This window comes from Microcaecilia unicolor, chromosome 4 (assembly GCF_901765095.1).
Source record: "Microcaecilia unicolor chromosome 4, aMicUni1.1, whole genome shotgun sequence".
Taxonomy (NCBI): Eukaryota; Metazoa; Chordata; class Amphibia; order Gymnophiona; family Siphonopidae; genus Microcaecilia; species Microcaecilia unicolor.
This window is the reverse complement of record NC_044034.1, coordinates 224,448,631-224,468,557: the sequence shown is the minus strand read 5'-3', so window position 1 is coordinate 224,468,557 and position 19,927 is coordinate 224,448,631. Positions and strand designations below refer to the sequence as shown.

The window sequence follows — 19,927 nt, the reverse complement described above, 5'->3', positions numbered from 1 at the left end:
AGGCTAAGCCTCCCCAGCCGCAAGCCCCAAGCGTCTCTCTCTCATCCCCCCCCCCCCCATGATGCAGTGTCCGTCTATCCCTCTCACTCCCTCCCTGCAGTGCAGTCCCTCTAATTCAGATCGCCGTTGGCAGGCTCTCTCTCATCCCCCCTCCCCCGATGCAGCGTCTATCCTCCCTCTCACGCCCTCTCGCTCCCATGTCCCAGCTGCCCGCCCTCTTCTCTCCCACAAGATCCCTTTCCTTTTTTTTCTTTTAAATTTACCTCCGAGTCCAGCAGCGCAGCGACAGCATCAGTGAAAGTGCTCCCAGTGAAAGCGCTTCCCTTCGCTCAGTGACCCACCTTCTTCTGACATCATGATGTCAGAAGAAGGCGGGACACTGAGCGAAGGGAAGCACTTTCACTGACACTGTCGCTGCCAAACTCGGAGGTAAATTTAAAAGAAAAAAAGGAAAGGGATCTTGGGGGGGGGAGAAGAGGGTGGGCAGTTGGGACAGGGGAGAGAGGAGCATGGATGGACATGGATGGGAGGGCAGGGCTCAAGGAGAGAGGGGAATTGCTGGATATGGGTGAATGGAGGGAGGCAGGGGAGAGAGGAGCATGGATGGACATGGATGGGAGGGCGGGGCTCAAGGAGAAAGGGGAATTGCTGGATATGGATGAATGGGGGGGCAGGGGAGAGAGGAGCATGGATGGACATGGATGGGAGGACAGGGCTCAAGGAGAGAGGGGAATTGCTGGATATGGGTGAATGGAGGGAGGCAGGGGAGAGAGGAGCATGGATGGACATGGATGGGAGGGCAGGGCTCAGGGAGAGAGGGGAATTACTGGATATGTATGAATGGAGAAGGCAGGGGAGAGAGGAGCATGGATGGACATGGATGGGAGGGCAGGGCTCAAGGGGAATTGCTGGATATGGGTGAATGGAGGGAGGCAGGGGAGAGAGGAGCATGGATGGACATGGATGGGAGGGCAGGGCTCAAGGAGAAAGGGGAATTGCTGGATATGGATGAATGGGGGGGCAGGGGAGAGAGGAGCATGGATGGACATGGATGGGAGGGAAGGTCCCAGGGAGAGAGGGGAATTGCTGGATATGGATGAATGGAGGAGGCAGGGGAGAGAGGAGCATGGATGGACATGGATGGGAGAGCTGGGCCCAGGGAGAGAGGAGAAATTGCTGGACATAGAGGGGAGGGAAAGGAAGAGAGAGGAAGGAGATGAGATGAGGGAAAAGGAAGAGAGGAGAAAAACTGCACATGGATGGAGAAAATAGGCAGAAGCTGGATCCACTGGACAGTCAAGTCTGCGGAGGACCCAGCTTTTACTTACGGATGTAGGACAAGAAATGAAGAAGAAAGGCGGAAAGTAAAGAAATAAATGGAAAGGAAGCCCTGGAAATGGAGTTAAGAAGACAGATAGCAGCAGAATCGGATACTGGGCCAGCATGATCAGAAAAACAAAGTCACCAGACAACAAAGGTAGAAAAGATCATTTTATTTTCATTATAGTGTTTGGAATATGTCCACGTTGAGAATCAGGTGCTCAACATTAAAAGTTTATATTTATTTACTTATTTATGGCATTTTATCCCACATTAAACATGAATTAGGGTATTTTGTGGCTGTACATGAGAATTATGATATTATGATCCCTTGTTTCAAATTGTTGACGGTCTGCATTTTCTGTATGGGTGGTATATTGGTGTATTAGGTTCTGCCCAGTGTAATATTTATGGTACAGTAAGGTTCTGATTGTGTTTTTGCACAAAGTTGTGCATAGTGTTTTGCAGTTGAGCGATTGTGGTTAGTATATGCTTTGAGCAACCACTTTATTCTTTGACATATGATACATATCTAATATCTAAATTTAATAAAAGGTATTGTGACTTTTATTTTTATTTTTATTTTTTCTGTGTGTTATCAGACAATTATGGATTTAAGCTCCACCCCTGGCCCCACCCCTAACCCCGCCCCCTTTAGCCTCCCCAAACAGTTGGGCCACCGACAGCCTATGCTGCCAAACATTAACAGCAACCAAAAAACAGTATTTCTCTCAATGCATTGCACAAGCTGCCAATTCAACCAAGCAGTTGTTCAGTATAGTTAACAACCTACTGCAACCCCCACAACAGAATCAGCCTGCCCAGTCTAAACTGAATTGTAATGATTTTGCTGCATACTTTGCCAACAAAATAAAAAGTCTCTGCCAGGATTTATAGGCAATCCCACCCAGTTCCCAACCAGCCAACTGAAGGTGCACAAAGTCGCCCTCTCCTGACAGAGACAGATGGGACACTTGTAACCCAATGACAGAGGAGAGCCTTGACAAAATCCTAAGAGACCTTCGACCAACTACCTGCTCCCTTGATCCCTGCCCATCAAAGATAGTGCAGCAAGCAAGTACGGGCCTTATATAAGGCACCACAAAAATTGTGAACACCTCTCTTTCTAATGGGCAACTACCAACAGCATTAAAAAGGGCAGTGGTTCGCCCTCTGCTGAAGAAAAACAACCTTGACCAGGACAAACTTGAAAGCTACAGGCCAGTATCCAACATCCCGTTTCTAGGGAAACTTATAGAACAAACAGTCTGTGTTCAACTTAATGATTGGCTAGAAAAGAGAAACTGGCTAGATCCATGTTAATCTGGATTCAGACCCAGTTATGGAACAGAAACGGTCCAAGTATCCCTACCTGATGATCTTCACCGAAACCAAGACAAGAGATTTGCCTCGATGTTAGTACTACTAGACTTCTCAGCAGCTTTTGACACGGTGGATCATGATATCATGCTAGCATGATTTACAGAAACAGGTATCAATGAAACAGTACTTGCCTAGTTGAGATCCTATCAGACAGGCAACAATCCATAATATTTGGCAGCCACTCATCATCACCATGGACACTGACCTGCAGGGTACCACAAGGATTGATACTGTCACCGATTCTATTCAATATCTACCTCAAGCCACTAGCTGAGCTGATTCAGTAAATGGACACTCACTTCTACATCTATGCGGATGATGTGCAGCTACTCATACCCACTGAACCTGACTTACCTACAGCCTTGAATAAACTGATTACCTGTCTAACATCAATTCAAGAATGGGCTAAACACAACAAACTTTGCCTGAACCCAAGTAAAACTGAACTTCTCTGGGTCCCTAACACAAGTGGCTACATACTTGACATCAAAATCCCTTTTGGGCAGTACAAACTCCCCCTCAAATCACAAGTCAGGAACCTTGGAATACAGTTAGATTCAACACTTACTTTGATTCCCCAAATCCAGGCAACCTTAAACAGCTGCTTCTACTACTTGCGACAGCTACGCTGCCTCTCTCCTTACATCGAGAAGATAAATCTTATCCCAGTTGTGCATGCCATGATAACATCAAGACTGGATTACTGCAATGCACTATACAATGGTCTGACTACAAAGAGCAGGCACCAGCTCCAGTTGATTCAGAATGCAGCAGCAAGACTCATAGAAGTTTGCAAGTGACATGGCCACATCACACCATTTTTGCAAAAACTTCATTGGCTAGCAGTACAATACAGGGCGAAACTTTATATCTGATCTTCAAGGCCCTGAAAGGAAATGGCCCTGAGTACCTGAAAAATTGGATGATCCTCCACACACTACCAAGGACACTAAGGTCCTCCCAAGGACTTTCACTAACCACACCCTCTCCAAAAGACATTACATGATGTGATACCCGCAAGCAAGCCTTCTCCAGAGTAGACCCCACACTCTGGAATGCACTGCCTGAAAGACTCCGTTTAACACAAGACTATCTCTATTTCAGGAAGCAAATGAAAGCTTGGTTCTTCAACCAGGCCTTTAATGGAAGAAGTAACTAACTTGCTAGTCTCACTCACACACACAAGGAGTGACTCGGGCTGCATATACTGCAGCAGGACATGTTTATCTACTCCTACCCTAGTTGAAATAATACTTAACCACCTCTCCGTCCTCATGTGCAACTTTCTTTAAAGCAGTCACCTTACTTTCTAACTCTTCCTACTGTGTTACCTATTTGTATGTTATATCTTTGCTTTACCCTTCACTATCAGTTTTAATGCTATTAATTACGTATTGTGTTGACACTGTAAGTAGTATACCATACCATACTTTGTATTGTTATTTGCATATTTTTACTGCTGTAATTGCCTATTGCTCATGTTTGACCTATTCTTACTGTACACCGCCTTGAGTGAATTCCTTCAAAAAGGCAGTAAATAAATCCTAATAAATAAGTACATTTATCTTGGTAATCAGCAACCTGCAGTTCTGTGAAACCAGAAGTTGGTGACTCCATTGCTAATTCAAGGTGTGCTAAAAGTTTAGCTTTTACCGCACCTTGATAACTTCCCCCCATACATTTATCAGTGGCTTGAAGACTGGGCTCTATGTGTTTATTTTCCTTATACAATAAGGCATATTGTAGGTGCCTCCTGCCATGATGTCTTTGGGCAACCTATTATAAAATTAATTTCTTAGTGAGCAAGAGATGGAAGCCTATGCATGTAAACAAAATTAATGAAGAAAACAAAAACATTGCGCTCATTTCTTTTCATACCATTTAAAAATGAAAGCAAATCCCTATTTATTACACAGCTTCATATGTTAATTTGCTCTCTTCACTATTTGAAGCTTTGCATTCTATGTATCTATGTATTCCATCTTGAGAAGTATGATCAAAATTTCTCTACTCACTCAATATCCAGGAGCTCCTTAGTACAGAAGATGTGCATTTGAAAAGCACATTGCAAGGCATGGGCACACTCATCGTCATGTTTGTCCCCGGGGAGCCCAAAGACACAGAGAAAGGTATAGCCCTGAGGACATATATATCATCACATCAATCTTCAGCTTTTTAAGCAGCAGAAGAATATCTTTGAATCACTGTGTTTTTGAAAGTGAAATTCATTTCATTTTGTATTTCTTTTAGCATTTGTTAAAACCTATTTAGCACCTTGCAATGTGATTTCATGCACACTATCACCCTAATTCTATATAGTGCACCATTTAGGCACCGAAACGGCAGTAAATGGTAGTTAAGCACCTAACAGCTTGAACAACAAGCCAATTAGCGCCAATAACTGAGCATTATTGGCACTAATTGAAACCAATTTGAATCTACGTGCACATTTTTGTAGATAGTATTCTATAAAGATGCGTACATAAATTTCACACATGGATCCAAAAAGGGGGCATGGCCATGAGAAGGGCATGGGCAGGTCAGGGGGTACTAGAATCTGCGCACAGTGTTAGGCATAAGGATTTCCACCCGGTTTCAGTTGGTGTAAATACTTGCACCTAAAATTGGAGGCTGATCCCGGCCCTAAGTGCTATTTTATAAACGGCACCCAACTTTGAGTGCCAATTTATAGAATGGTGTTTAGTGCTCCTTTTTTTTTTTGTGCCCAAATTTGGGCACCATTTATACAATTTAGTCCTATATTTACGTACTTTCCCTGTATAAAATGAACCCCATGGAAAGTACAAGCAGACATTTACACCATTCTCTAATACGCACAAATTGCCCAGTTTATTATATATGCATATCGTGTGACGCACAAAATATCACATCCAATACCCAAAAGAAAAAATAGGAAAAATGTTTTAAAGACCTTCAGAGGTGGACAGAGGTCTGTTTACTAAGCTGCGCTAGCGGCTTCCATGCATCATTGCCGCATTCAAAGTGAATGGGCTGTGTCGGCACTAGCGCACAGCCAGCTGCGCTACCGGCTTAGTAAACCCCAGCGTTACAGATTTATATTCCACATTCAGGACTCCTCAAAGAGAAGAAATACCATATATCTTCATTAGGTCAAACTAATTTTTAACCATGTGCTAACACAGTTTTCAGTGGGCCTTAATCATCCAAAGTGTAAAAAGATATCAAAGTTGCATAACTCAATGTTTACTTTCAATTGATGCAAGCACATAAGCATTAACCATCTGGAATATTTCAGGTCAAGTAAACTTTTGTTAGAGGCTGTATGCAAAGAGACATAAAATAATCTTTGTTTGAATAACAGCAGTTGTATGTATGTATTTAATTAAAAAAACTTATACACCACCTAATACCTAGGTGGTTTGCAATAATACATATATAATTAAAAAACACACAAACATCATAAAAAACAATAAAATAAAGCATCAGAACTGCTCCACCATTTCTGAGTCCATTATACAGTACTTAAAAAAAAAAACAAGCTGCAGCAAACAAGTGTGTCTTAAGTAATTTTTTAAATTGGAGTCATAAGCGTATCTGGCCAGCAACTTCATTCCAGTATAATATTCCAGCAACAGAGAATGCTGATGCTTGTGTCTGCGTAATTAATTGTGGTTACCACATCTGAAGATAAACGTACTACACCCTCAGAACGCAATGCTCTGTTTGGGCAATGTACTCATAAGACAAAAATGACCTCCTTTCTCTCATGCCTCCCGGTTCTGATTCACGTCTTATCTTCCCCCTTCTCCCACTGTTTGGCTCTTCTGCCCTTTTCCTGCATCCTCAGGGGTCTTTTTACTAAAGTGCGCTGAAAAATGGTCTGCAGTAGTGTAAACTCGTGTTTTGGGAGCGCGCAGAATCATTTTTTAGCACACCTGTAAAAAATGCCTTTTAAAAAATTTTGCCGGAAATGGACGTGCGGCAAAATGAAAATTGCCACACGTCCATTTTGGGTCTGAGACCTTACCGCCAGCCATTGACCTAGTGGTAAAGTCTTGCATGGTAACCAGGCAGTAATGGCCTACATGCATTAAATACCACTTGAAGCGCACCAAAAAATAAAGCAATTTTCTTAGACGTGCGTAGTGGGCGCACGCCAGGCAGTAACTCAGAACTGGCATGCGTTGGGCGCACATAGGTGCTTACACGGCTTAGTAAATGGGCCCCTTTCACTATAATCAGGACTCATGTCCATTTTACTGTCTCCTCACCACTCTATGGATTCTAAATCCTGAGCCTTTTCTCCCCTTCATTCCTATTTCCTTCCTCCAACTCAGCCTGAATCTTCAGTGTATGCCCTCACCCTCCCCACCACCTAACTTCCTTATGCCCCTTAAGCTTAGAATTTTTATTGTCTTAATAGCCGTTTTCCTATACATTCTATTTAGCTCCTCCATCACCACTGTCTCTGCTGTTTTCCTCCTATTTGGGTCCCAGTCCCAAGGTGCCAGCCCCTTTCTTACTTCTTGGTCATTCCTTCCCCTCTACTTCATATTCAGATGCCAGCCCTGGAGTCCTAGCCCCTCACCTTGTTGAACATGAAGACTTTATTAATCTTGCCTTGGTAATTCTGGAGGAGTTCTGTGATGCCACAGCAGACATCCTGAATAGCTCTGCACAACTCTGTTATTTTCAGGTTGTCCTTGGCCTGAAGATTCAGTAACAGAACGGCAACTGGACGAATCTCTGACAAATGCTCAAGTGGTTGACCATCATCAATCTGTTAAAAATATGAATGTGTAAGTATTCAAGAGGAAATAATGTACAATGGGAATTACAGTCTAAAACTAAATTCATACTATTTGATAACCCAGCACTTAACTTGGATCATATTTTTATTAATCATGTTAAATATCCTCTTTATTCTATGATCAAAATCTTAGGAGTCCACTTAGATCAGACCCTTTCATTAGACTATCACGTTAATACTTTAACTAAAAGTTCATTCTTATTGATGAGGAGACTAAGGAGATCAGAAAATATTTTGAAGTTGATCAATTTAGATTGATAGTACAGGCTAAATAGACTACTGTAATCTGATTTATTTGGGTGCTACGATTACTTCAAAAACTGCAAACTATTCAGAACACTGTGGTTAGACTGATCTTTTCTTTGCATAAATTTGACAGAATCTCAGCCTACTATCTTAAGTTACATTAGCTGCCAATAGAAGCTAGAATTAAATTCAAATTTTGTTGTATGCTATTTAAAGTTTTGTCTGGGGATTATCTTGAATATTTAGCTTCCCTTTTTTGAATTTAGTCCATCTAATAAGATTCAAAGAGCCTGTAATTTTTCTTATTTTACTCTCCCTTCTATTAAGGGTATAAAAAGGTTTTATATTTATGAAAAATTGCTTACAGTATAATCAACTAAGATTTGGAAATTGGTATTGTCCTGTTTTACTCAGTTATTTAACTGCTCACTGTTTAGAACAAAAATCTGAAAACTTTGCTTTTTAAGAGGTTTCTGGATTCATTTTAATGTACTTTGATGTTATTGAGATTTAGACAGAGATTATAACGTTAAATGCTGTAGGTGATTGTATTATTGCTTGTGTATTTGATATGCCATGTAAATTCCCAAGTTTTCCCTTGGTTTTATTATTATTGTAAGTCACTCAGAACCATTTGGTTACAGCGGTATATAAGCTCAATGTAATCTAATGGAGAATGAGTGAGTAAGGCGAATGTACACAGTGAATAACTGCATATGAGTTACTAAGAAAGGGCAGTTGCTGCTTAATGAGTGTTCGAGTGGGTAAGAACTGTGCACATGGAATGCATAAGGGTCAAATTCATGAAAGGAGAGTTTATGTGCAAGGAGAATGTAACAAGAGAAGTAGCAACACTGCTTACATGTAATTGAAGTTCTCCATAGACAGCAGAATAGATCACACACAAGCTGATGCTAGCTCTAAAGCATCTAAGCAATTTTTCTCTTCTTTCTTCTTGATTGAATTGTGAATTTTCTTTAGTTTATTTTGGTGTATGAGTTTTAATGTAAACCACCTTGGATTTGTTGAAGGGCAGTATAGAAAGTTAATCAATAAACATAAGCATGCTTAGATATTGCTATACATAATCACCCTTGCACTAGTACATCAGTTCATTAGTAGCTTACCATTAGTTCTTGAAGAAATGGGTGATGCTGTGTGTCCAACTTATACTTCTGTCTATAGGGGAGCTCTATTACAGGTAAAAATTCACTTTCTCCATCAACAAGAAGAATGAGTCAATCATATAAGTGAGATCTCCACACATGTGAGCTGTTACAGACAACTTGAGAACTTTTTAGAATATGAGTTGCCTTTCTGGGAGTTGTTTATGATGTGTGATTTCTAAGGGTTGTTAGTTTCAAACAACCCATCTTTTTCTTTTTTTGTGACAGTGCTGACAGGTTATTCAGTACTGCTTCACCAAAAGCACTGTCTTTTTTGTATGCATGGTCTAGGCAATAGTGAGATGCAAACATTTGAAGAGAAGATTGATTTGCTGCTTTGCAGATGTTTCTAGTCTAATTATGTGATTTTATGTGAGCTACTGAAGTTGCTACTCCTCTTATTTAGTGATTCTTTACTCTATCATATATTTAAATGCCAGCTTGCTGGTATAAAAATAGAATTTATTCCATTAACCAGTTGAGTATTATTTTCTCCATGATGGATACAGCAAAGATAATTATCTGTAGCTGGTGTTCTCCAAGGACAGCAGGCCGATTATTATTACATTTGGGAGACATCATCTGACGGAGCCCACTGCAGACGCTGACTAGCTAGTAAGGTAGAAAGTTCTAGCAGCGTTCCTCTGCACATGCGCTGATCCTTTCATTCCCGACATGAGAGCATGGATCTTCCAGTCAGGTGAAAAAGCAAAAAGCCTATAATTAAAGACAACTCCCAGGAGGTAGGAGCTATGTGAGAATAGCTGCCATGAGTGGGAAAGCGCGGGGTACAAATGTAACAAATAATAATCGGCCTGCTGTCCTTGGAGAACACCAGCTATAGATAGCATCTTTGCTTTCTCCAAGGACAAGCAGGCCTTCATATGCTCACATCTGGGAATCCCTAGTTACCAAGCTCACCGAAAACAAGAAAGCTAGGATAATTGAGTCTCGAAGCATTGAGACTAAAAGTTTCTCTGCCATCACTTACTATGTTACATACTAGCTGTGTAGGTGCAGCCTGAAAAGGAATAAAACAGGGCCTAGGAGGGTGGAGTTGCATTCTACACATCAAACAAATTCTGCAGCACTGCCTGTCTGATCCGACTTTCATATCAGGTATCCTGATCCAAACAGTAGTGGGAAGTGAATGTGTGGACTGAAGACCATGTTGCAGCCATGCAAATCTCCTCTATGAAGACTGATCTCTAACGGGCTACCTACACCACCATGACACTGACATTGTGAGCTGTGACATGACCCTCAAGAGTTAGCCTAGCCTAGGCATAAGCAAAGGAGATGCAGTCTGCTATCCAATTTGAAAGTGTGTGTTTGCCGTTGGCCACCCCCAATCTGTTGGAGTCAAAAGAAACGAAAAGCTGGGTGGTCTATGGGCTTGAGTCCACTCCACATAGAAGGCTAAGGGTCGCTTGAAGTCTAAAGTATGCAGTACACTTTTGCCAGGATGGGCATGAGGCCTTGGGGAAAATGTTGACAGAACAATTGACTGGTTAAGATGGAACTCCAACACTACCTTAGGAAGGAAATTAGGGTGCATGAGGAGGATTACTCTACTGTGATGAAATTTAGTATACGGCGAGTGAGCTACCAAGGCCTGGAGCTCACCAACTCTGCGAGCTGAAGTGACTGCCACCAGAAACATAACTTTCCAGGTCAAAAACTTCAGATGACAGGAACTCAGAGGCTCAACAGGAGCTTTCATCAGCTTGGTGAGGACTATGTTGAGATCCCACGACACAGTGGGAGGTTTGGTGGGAGGCTTTGTCAGCAACAAACCTCTCATGAAGCGAACAACTAAAGACTATACTGAGATGGAATCACCCCCTACATGCTGATGATAAGCACCAACTGCACTAAGATGAACTCTTACAGAATTGGTTTTCAAACCAGACTCAGAGAGGTGCAGGAGGTACTCAAGCAGTTTTTGTGCAGGGAAAGAGAAGGGATAAGAACATAAGAACAACCATACTGAGTCAGACCTATAGTCCATCTTGCTCAGTATCCTGTTTTCAACAGTGGACAAGCCAGGTCACAAGTACCTGGCAGAAACCCAAATAGTGGCAACATTTCAAGCTACCAATCCCAGGGTAAGCAGTAGCTTCCCCACGTCTGTCGCAATAGCAGACTATGGACTTTTCATCCAGGAACTTGTCCAAACTTTTTAAAAACCCAGATACACTAACCACTGTTACTACATTCTCTGGCAAAGAGTTCCAGAGCTTAACTATTCATTAAGTGAAAAAATATTTCCTCTTCTTTGTTTTAAAAGCATCTCCACGTAACTTCATTGAGTGTCCTCTAGTCTTTGTACTTTTGGAACAAGTAAAAAATCAATTCACTTCTACTCGTTCTACACTACTCAGGATTTTGTAGACCTCAATCATATCTCCCCTCATCCATCTCTTTTCCAAGCTGAAGAACCCTAACCTCTTTAGCCTTTCCTCATATGAGAAGAATTCCAACCCCTTTATCATTTTGGTCATTCTTGTTTGAGCCTTTTCTAATTCCACTATATGTTCTTTGAGATACGGTGACCAGAACTGAATGCAATACTCAAGGTGAGGTTGCACCATGGAGCAATAGAGAGGCATTATAGTATTTTTGTCGTATTTACCATCCCTTTCCTAATACCTTCTAGCATAACTCCTAGCATCCTGTTTGCTTTTTTGGCTGCTGCCACACACTGAGCAGAAGATTTCAGCATATTATCTACGACACCTAGATCGTTTCTTGGGTGCTGACTCAAGACCCTAATACCAGGTAACTATGATTTGGATTATTCTTTCCAATGTGCATCACTTTGCATTTGGCCACATTAAATTTCATCTGCCATTTGGATGCCCAGTCTTCCTGCAATTTTTCACAGTCCGCATGTGTTTTAACAACCTTGAATAGTTTTGTGTGGTCTGCAAATTTAATCACCTCACTCATCGTTCTGATTTCCATATCATTTATAAATTAAATAGCACCAGTCCCAGTACAGATCCCTGCAGCACTCCACTGTTCACCCTCCTCCATTGAGAGAAATGACCATTTAACCCTATCCTCTGATTTCTGTACAATAACCAATTCCTAATCCACACCATAACCTTGCCTCCTATACCATGACTCTTTAATTTTCTCAGGAGTCTCTCATGAGGAACTTTGACAAAAGCTTTCTGAAAATCTAGATACACTACATCAACCAGCTCACCTTTATCCACATGTTTATTCATGCCTTCAAAGAAATGAAGCAAATTGATGAGGCAAGACTTCCTTTGGCTGAGCCCATGCTGACTGTCCCATTAAACCATGTCTATTTAGGTGTTTCATAATTTTATTCTTTTTAATAATTTCCACTATTTTACCTGGCATTGACGTCAGGCTTACCGGTCTGTAATTTCCCGTATAACCCCTGGAACCCTTTTTAAACATTGTCATTACATTGACCACTCTCCAATCTTCAGGTGCTATGAATGATTTTAATGACAGGTTACATATTACCCTCACACCAAATGGCAAACCTTCTCCATTTAAAAGAGTAACACCTCTTCATGAATTCATCTGCAGGTAATCCAAGGGATTCAAGTTCTATGCTCTTAACATCCAAGCATGAGGGTCATTATCTCTATGCACCAGAATGGCCAACCTCTTGATCTTATCTTCTTCTCCAACTGCTCTCTCTCTCCAGTTTCTGCACCTCAGCTCTTCCCCTCTCTGACAATCATCTGATAACTTTCACACTTAAATACCCTCCCCCCCCCCCCCCCCCCCCCCCCACAAGTCCCATTCCATCTCTACCACTACATTTTGGAGTCTTCAAGCTATTGACTCTTCCACTCTATCTTCCACTGTTTCAAACCTTTTCTCAGCCACTATGTTATCCAAGTCAGTTAATGAGGCTATCTTTTCCTATAATACTATTCTCTCCTCTGCTCTGGATACTCTCACTCCTCCCATTCCCCATTCTGTACGGTGTACCAAACCCCAGCCTTGGCTGACCTATAGAATCCACTACCTATGTTCCTATGATCTGCTAAACACCTTTGGCTGAAATCCTGTGCCCATGCCAACTTCATACATTTCAAATTCTTGTTGAACTTCTTCCAGTCTGCTGTTTCACTTGCTAAACAGGACTACTACATCCAGTTGACAAACTCTTTTGGCTCAAATCCTCAACATCCCTTTGCCACACTGAACTCTTTCCTCAAAGTGCCTTCACCTCCAACCCCCCTTCACTTTCTTCCCAGACTCTGGCTGAGTACTTTCACAATAAGGTTCACAAGATTAACCTTGAGTTCTCAACCAAGTCACCTCCACCTCCTCTTCCCCCAGTCCATTCTCTCAACCCTCCTTCAACCCCTGCCTCCTTTTCTTCCTTTTCTGAAATCACTGAAGAGGAAACTACACATCTTATTTCCTCCTCGAAACTAACTACCTGTTCCTCTGATCCTATTCCCACCCATCTACTTGACACTATCTCTCCTACTGTGATCCCTTCTGTCATATCCTCAATTTTTCACTTTCCACTGCAACTGTTCCTAATGCCTTCAAAAATGCTGTAGTTACACCACTCCTCAAAAAACGTCAGACTCAGAAGAAACTTTCGGCGCCAGCTTTAATGGAAGAAATGAAAGGACCTCGGCTTGGCTAGCGGGGGTTGGGGGTCCCCCGCCAGCTGACGGAATTCTTTTACAGGCAGCCGGCAGCGGCAGGAGGACGCGGACCTCGGCTGGCGGGGGTTGGGGTCCCCCGCCAGCGAAGGTAGGCGACAGCAACGGCAGGGGGAGATTGGCAATGGCAGCGGCTGGAGGGAGGGGGATCGGCAATGGCGGCGGCGGGGGCTATAATGTGCCCCCTCACTCTGGCCCTGGCCCCCCCTACCGCCGCAGTTCAGATACGCCCCTGCTCTGAACAGTGAAAGGTAACAAGGGAAACCACACAGGGAAACAGAAGAGGCTATGCTGAAGAGCCTAGTTAACAAGGAAGTAATCCATTCAGGTTCAAATCACAGCCATACACACAGAAAAAAAGAACAGTGCTTTGCTTGGAAGCAAATATAGCAAGCAAATAATCCATACAGGTTTCAAACCAAAACCACACACACAGGGCTCAAGGCTGTGCCCAGAGGCACAGCTAACACCACCACCAGTTCCCTCAGAATCAAACAAAAATACAACAAGAAAAAGGAAAAATACCTGTTGCAAAGGCAACGCAGGAAAGCTGATGATGTCACAAGTAGGAAATGAAGTAGAAGCAGGAAGATTAAAGCAAGGCTTGGCTAACAGGAAGAACAACAACAGGAAAAAAGGCAGACTGGAGAGGTCACAGAGCCCAATTTGACGGCCCCTTTCGGACTGACTGTTCACTTGTCTTTTAGATTGTAAGCTCATTGAGCAGGGATTGTCCCTCTATGTTAAATTGTACAGCGCTGTGTAACCCTAGTAGCGCTTTAGAAATGTTAAGTAGTAGTAGTAGTAGCTAGATACAGAGAAACAGTAGGTCTGGACATAAGGGCACGGCCACAACTGTGACAAACCTGTAGTTTCTTTCTCTATAATATCATCAAAATTCATCCCTTTCTTTCTAAGCATACTACCAAAATTCTTATCCACACTCTTATCACCTCTCCTTGCTTCTCACAGGTCTCCCACTAAACCATCTCTCTCCCCTTCAATCTGTTCAAAATTCTGCTGCACGGCTTATATTCCACCAGTGTCACTATGCTCATATTAGCCCTCTCCTCAAGTCACTTCATTTAACCGTTTCTGCATGCAGTTGAAACTCCTCTTATTGATTTACAATTGCATTCACTGTGCAGCTCCTCAGTACCTCTCCACTCTAATCTCTCCCTACACTCCTCCCCGGGAACTCCATTCATTGGGTAAATCTCTCTTATCTATATTCTTCTCCTCCACTGCCAACTCCAGACTCTATTCCTTTTATCTTGCTGCATCATAAGCCTGGAATAGACTCCCTGAGTGGGTACGTCAAGCTCCATTTCTGGCCGTCTTCAAATGTAAGCTAAAAGCCCATCTTTTTGAGGCTGCTTTTAACTCCTAACCCCTATTCGCTAGTTCAGTACCCATGTCTGTTTTATCATTCCTACCTTAAGTATTTCCTTTATTTGTCCTGAATAGATTGTAAGCTCTGTTGAGCAGGGACTGTATCTTCATGTTCAAGTGTACAGTGCTGAATACGTCTAGTAGCACTACAGAAATGATAAATAGTAGTAGTAGTAGATTGGAGGTTGGGATGCAGAAGGGACCCCTCGTGCTCTGTGTTGAGGGTCAGAAAACAGTCACAATCTCCACAGATATTATGAAGACAACTCCACAAGAAGAGGTAACCATATCTGTCACAGTAATGAGGAGTGATCAGTATCATGGTGCCTCAGACTTGCCCGAGTTTCAGCAAGGTCTTTTCAAACAGAGGTATAGGAAGATATGCATACAGAAGTCCTCTTCCCCAATGTAAGAGATAGGCATCTGATGCTATTCTGCCATATGATCCGAGCATGGAGAAGACCTGAGGGACATTGTTGAGATGAGCAGCGAAAAGATCCTCTGAGGAGGTGCCCCCCTCTCGGAAGACCTTTTGAGCTATGCCCATGTTGAGAGACCACTCATGCGGTTGCAATATCCTGCTGAGTCTGTCCATCAGGCAGTTCTTGCCGGGAAGGTATACGGTATGGAGACTCATCTCGTGAAGGAGAGCCCAATGCCACACATCTACTGCTTCTTGACATGGTATCAAGTGAATTCTCACCCAGACAGTTCCCACCTATCAATTCCCCCTGAGACAATTCCCATCTAGGACAATTCCCCCCAGGACAATTCCCACCAAGGACTTTCCCACCTCTGGTCATTTCCCACCCTCCCTAATTTGGGGTATGTGGGGGAGGAGCATTTTGTATTTATCTATTTATTCATTTATGACATTTAGATCCTGGATTAAACATGAATTAGGTTGAAACCTAGTTTGGGGGGGGAATTGCCCCCCCCCCCATACACACACATGAACTGCATGTCTGGAATGGGAAAGGGATATGTAAAAGATAATATTGGGGGGGGGGGTGAGGGGGTACTGGCCCCCTCAAACAATCTAGAAGAGAAAAAGGAGGGAGACTACTTGCCATGTGTGTTTTGTATTTTTTGAGTTATGGGTAGGAATTGTCCTCCCTGGTGTGATGGGAATTAGTTCAGTGGGAATTGTCCTAGGTGGGAATTATCCAGATGGGAACTGTCCGGTGAGAACTGTCCAGTTGGGAACTGGCCTAGAACCCCTGATACAAGGGGTAGGATTCTCTACCCCCCTGCTTGTTTACATAAAGCATTGCAACCTGGTTGTCTCTCTAAATTTGGATAATATGGTTTTGGATACAATCTCTGAAAGCCTTTAAAGGATTCTAAATGGCCCATAACTCAAGGAGATTGATTTGAAGATGAATCTCCTGAGTGGACCACTGACCTTGAGTGTGAAGCCCATTACATGAGCTCCCCAACCCAGGTTGGATGCATCCATTGTCAACACCTTTTGATGCAGTGGAATTTGGAATGGAAGTCTCAGACTTAAGTTTGACTGGATCACCCACCAGAGAAAGGCGTAAGCCAACTCAGATGGGGCGCGAATGACATCCATTAGGTTCCCCATGGCTATGCCTAGCAGGGCTCCTATGTACTCCAGTTGTTGTACTGGATAGAGATGGGACTTGGGATAATTTATGACAAACCACAGTAACTCTAGCACCTGAGTAGTCAACTACATTGACTTGATTGGCCCCTCCTGAGATGTGTTCTTGAACAGCCAGTCATCCAGGTAAGGAAACACACTCCCAGTCCCCAGTCTGCACAGATATGCTTTGAGTATCACCAGTGAAAACTCTGGGGACAGATGCTAGGCCAAATGGCAGAATGCGATACTGGAAGTGGTGTTTCCACAGTCAAAATCTGAGATACCTCCTGTGACTGAGAACTATTGAAATGTGGGTATAGGCATCCTTTATCTTGTAATGTCCCACCAGGTCATGGCACAGTCTGTGTCACCAGATCTGCTCCCTCTTACACTTTCCTGGGAAGAGGTCAGGAAAAATCCCACTGATTCATCTCCTGCTCTGGTCCAGGCTTTCCACCTCTCCAGCTCAGACACTCACACAGCAACCAGGTTCCAAAACATAAAGAGCTTTTGATCAGCACAATAATTAGATTCCATTAACAAAGTTCAGTCTTCAAAACACAGAACGTCCCACTGGCGTGTGCTTCAGTATTCAAAGGAAAAATCAGCCCAAAAAGAATTCATGCAAAAACTGTACAGAAAGGATTTCTCTTTTCTTCCCTAACCCAGCTTGCATTTTAAGTCCATAACAGTTCCTAAGTTTCTCATAAGTTTGTGAAAGATTTTTCAGGACACAAGCTAGAGCTGTGCCCCTTAATGAACCTCTCTCTGACCAGGTAAATTCCCCACATGATCCCAGCCATAGGTTTGGACTGCTCAATAACAGTCTCAGCTTCCTTCACATGGCTGACCCTGACCCTCTTTCTCTCAGGCAGGTCAGTAACACACCCATTCGTTCTTCCAGCCACAGGCTAGAACCAGTGGCGTACCAAGGGGGGGGGGGGCGGTCCGCCCTGGGTGCACGCCGCTGGGGGGGTGCCGTGGCGTGCCTGTCGCCCTGTCTCCGAGTTTGCATGTGTTCACTGCTCCCTCTGCCCCGGAACAGGAAGTAACCTGTTCCGGGGCAGAGGGAACAGTGAACACATGCGAACTCGGAGGCGACAGGCGCATGCCGCGGCACCCCCCCCCCCCCAGCGGCGTGTACCCAGGGGGGGTGTCATTTCGCTGGGGGGGGGGGGTTGTGCTGCACCCGGGGGGGGGGGCGCATCGGCGATCCGCCCCGGGTGTCAGCCAGCATCGGAACGCCACTGGCTAGAACAGTTCAAAAAGTCTCCGCACCCTTCATATGGCTGACCCTGACCCCCTTTCTCTCTTCAGGCAGGTCAGTAACATTTCCACAGTGAGAACTAGACACCAGTTCTTTCTCCTTCTGTCACTAACCAGGCACTGTATTAACTTTTGGGTCATCTATGCCCTGGGTTAGGTAGCCCATTTACTCCCTGCAGTCGTTTTTCTGTGAGGAAGGTTCCTCCTACTCTCAGGCAAGTTGCTGTCCTTCTCCTTCTCTCTCCTTTCCTCCTCTCTGTCATGGTCACAGCAGGCTTTTTTACCTCTGCGTCTTCCCGGAGAGAAACAGCCCTACCCATTTCCAAGCCTCACTTTGGCTCCCAAGGTATACTGCTTACTGAGTCAGGAGCAAAGGCTGAATCAATTCCTGGCATGTCTCTAAGGATTTAGGCCTGGATGCACAAAACTTATTGGGCCATCAATGATCATTTTCAACCAATTCCAGCCGGTTTAGCGATCACGGTATTGAATAATGAATGTGCAAAAGCCTACAGCGATCTGTTTACCGCACTCATAAGTGCAAAACGAAAATGCAATGCAAAGCACTAAAGGTGTGGAGCACCTCCCTTCCTAGGTTCTATGTCTGTTGTAAGAAAGACCTCACTAAGCAATGCTGGGACGGGTTTAGAACATGGGGATTTTGCCCTCTCTCTGTAATTATACTTGCCCCTCTCCTGTGGCAAGCTTTCCAATGACACACTGCCAGCTATCCAGGTAAACTTCCTCTCCCTTCTTATACTACTTACATGGCAATAAGATATGAAGAGAGAACAGGGAGACCAGGAGGGTGTCATATACATCAAAAAGTCCAGAGAGCAAAGTCAATCTTTTTACTGAATGAGAGTAAGCAGGGTGCCCAGGGAAATCATCCTGAAGTTCTTTCAACAGAAATTTGTTCAGGGCCCTTAGCTCTAGGATGGGCTGGAATATCCCTGTTTTCTTGATCACAAGAAAGTAGATGGAATAGAATCCCTGCCCCTCCTCCCCTGGTGATATGGGCTTGACTGCTTGGGTCTGCAAAAGGGCAGAGATTTCCTGTAAGACAATCTCGGTGAGCAATTTGGAGGTCGCTGATGCCAATTTAGAGTATACCTGCAATGGACTATTTGAAGCACCCACTGGTCGGAGGTTATAAAAGGGGCCAACTGTGGTGGTCAAACGTGAGCCTCCCTTTGAGTGGTAGGTAATCCAGAACAGATATTCTTTGAGTGGCTATGCTCTGCTGGAGCCAGTCAAAAGCCCATGCTCTGCTTTGACTGGGGAGCTGGCTGCAATTTCTGTGGACAGGGCTGGTGAGGCCTGGGACGGTGGCTCTGATTTGCCTGAGTAGACCGAGCAGAAGGCTGGTACCTACGCCTTTGAGAGTAGTAGGACCTACACCTCTGCCCAGTTAAAAATCTTCTTGCTGAAGATGATACACATGGAGGTTGCCGAGTGTGTGCTTTTTAATGAGGTCAGTGACTTTTATTTTCAAATTAGTTGTCTCCTCAGCAGGGCACACCCACTAACCTCTCATGAACAGCCTGTTGCAGATCAGAGACATGCAGCCATGAGAGTCTGTGCATTCCCACCTCATTCCAGAGAGTCTGGATGCAATATCAAAAGTGTCATAAGCGCCCCTGGCCAAATAATGTTGGCAATCCATCTGCTTATTGACCAACTGGTAAAGCTTGGTGGCCTGCTTCACAGGGCTAGAATCTACCAGATTAAGTGTAGACTCCAAGTAAAGGCTTGTTGAAAAGGTTTCCTCTCAAATGAATCTAAGGTTCTCGCCTCTCACCCTGGGGGTGTCATGGCATGAGACCGAGAGCTCACCTCTCACCCTGGGGGTGTCATGGCATGAGACCGAGAGCTCTTAGTTCATTTGAGATTCGACTACCAAAGAGTGGTGAGGCAACTAGGACCTCTCTAATCTGGGAGCCTTCTGGATATGATATTGTGTATCCACCTTCTTGGGTGCTACCTACACTTAGAGGGGAGATTCTCAGTTTCTCATCAGTACATCCTTAAGGATAGGGTGCAATGGCACAGTGACCCCTTCCTTAGGAGAAGACTTATA

At 43.8% G+C, this 19,927-nt stretch overlaps 1 protein-coding gene across 1 annotated transcript in view; it reads right to left on the bottom strand.

Moving 5' to 3' along the window:
* The window catches only part of LOC115469679 (adenylate cyclase type 10-like), a 254,501-nt gene that overhangs the window by 154,877 nt on the left and 79,697 nt on the right, over positions 1–19,927 (bottom strand). The window contains exons 8-9 of the mRNA XM_030202467.1: positions 7,274–7,465; positions 4,719–4,840 (exon numbers count right to left, since the gene is read on the bottom strand). Coding sequence (XP_030058327.1) covers positions 4,719–4,840; positions 7,274–7,465 — 314 coding nt within the window. The remainder of the gene's footprint in view (positions 1–4,718; positions 4,841–7,273; positions 7,466–19,927) is intronic.